Source organism: Etheostoma spectabile, chromosome 4, assembly GCF_008692095.1.
Source record: "Etheostoma spectabile isolate EspeVRDwgs_2016 chromosome 4, UIUC_Espe_1.0, whole genome shotgun sequence".
Lineage (NCBI taxonomy): Eukaryota > Metazoa > Chordata > Actinopteri > Perciformes > Percidae > Etheostoma > Etheostoma spectabile.
The window spans coordinates 4,443,103-4,444,749 of record NC_045736.1 but is presented as its reverse complement, the minus strand read 5'-3'; the positions used below and the strand labels follow the sequence as shown (position 1 = coordinate 4,444,749).

The window sequence follows — 1,647 nt, the reverse complement described above, 5'->3', positions numbered from 1 at the left end:
CAAAATACCAGATCAGAATAGAACAATAAAAGCAAGATACCAAAACTATAACATTTCCAAATGTTAATTAGGACTATCAGCTCCATACAACTCTGTCTGTATTTCTCAGTAGGGCTATTTTTACAAAATGGTGTCATCGGGCGAAATTCGTGCACAGCAGCTTGAGTGATGCATTGGTTGTCCCCGCTAAGAAAGGACAACAGTCAGCAGCGTTCCTGCTTGCAAGACAAAGAGGAAAACTGCAACAGAAGAAAGCATGGCTAAAAAAAATCAGAATAAGCGCCCACAAAATGTTACATACAGTGATTGTACTGCCAAGAAAAGACCTTTACGTTATGCAGAATGACTAAAATGTGAAAAAAGAAAGTGACTGACGGCAAAAGCAGACATGGATAACCATTGGTGAGGCTTTTCCTAGTTGGAAAAGGACTGACGTCAGACAGGGATGTCGCCTTATGGCTCTTGAACAGCTTAGTTATGTGCTTTGTAACATGCTAGGAGTAGGAATTATTGCTATTTCATTCACTCAACCATGTGGATGCGCCAACAGTGTTGTTGTCATTACTTACAATTCTTCACTATGGAGACAGAAACTGAACACTATAGTTTTAAATCTGGTATTTAGAAAATATACTTAGGAAAGACTTTAGTGCATTTCAAGGTATCGCTAGAATTACTGTGTATACACAGTCATTTCTTAAAGTGATGCTTTCTGCTGTGTGTTGAGAAAAAATAAAACCCTTTAGGTTCCTAATCTAGCCCCTTATTTCTTTTAACCCTTGTGTTGTCTTCTCGTTGACTTGCAACGTTTTGTTTTTCTGGGTCAAAATTTTAACTCAAATTGGTCAACACTTTTTCTCACTTTTTCCGACGTATTTGTCACTTTTTTCCAAGTTTTTTGTCACTTTTTCAAATGTTTTTGTTGGGTGTTTTTTGCACTTTTTTGAAGTTTTTGTTCTTTTTTTCCCACTTTTGTTTTATATTTGTTTTCTCATTTTTTGCCATTTTTTTTCAATGATCTTATACATTTTTTCCCCAAAAAATGCTATAAAATTGAAGAAAACACCCAAATTCAATGAAAGTAGTGAACTGATATATTATTTTATTGAACCACCCCCGTTATTTATATATTTTTTTGACAATGTGGTTGAAACAAACCCAAATTTTCTGATATAGAAACTTGATGAACACAGGCCAAATTAGACCCGAGGACAACAGGAGGGTTAGGAAGGATATTTTTGGGGCTTTTATTGCCTTGTAATGTAGAGCAGCTGGATAATAACAGGAAATGGGGGAGAGAGTGAGAGAGAGGGGATGACACACAGTGATGGGACACAGGTGGGATTTGAACCTGGACCACTCTCAAGGATTCAACCTACATGTCAAGCTGAAGTGGGGCAGCTAGGTCGCCCCTAGCACTACAGTATTTGCAGTATTTTCGACATGGGGGCTGGAAACAGGAACATTTTCTTCTTTTTGAGGACAGAGAGAGTTATCTGTAGCGTAGAGTATAGAAAGCCACCAAGTACTGAAGGTTGGCTTTGCATTCTTGGTCAAATAGTAATTTACTGACTTACTGTGGCTTTGTCTTAGTTTGTAAATCATTTCTACGAAACACAAAATAATTCGGTCAGCTTTGTGTCCCAG

General features: G+C 37.5%; 1 protein-coding gene across 3 annotated transcripts in view; it reads left to right on the top strand.

Annotated features, from left to right (window-relative positions):
• LOC116687475 (receptor-type tyrosine-protein phosphatase gamma) overlaps nucleotides 1–1,647 on the top strand; it is a 571,464-nt gene that overhangs the window by 470,335 nt on the left and 99,482 nt on the right. Inside the window, exon 14 of one of the 3 annotated variants that reach the window (XM_032512919.1) lies at nucleotides 919–948. The exons of the other annotated variants lie outside the window; for them this stretch is intronic. Within the exon in view, the coding sequence (XP_032368810.1) occupies nucleotides 919–948 (30 nt within the window). The remainder of the gene's footprint in view (nucleotides 1–918; nucleotides 949–1,647) is intronic. 3 annotated transcript variants of the gene reach the window in all.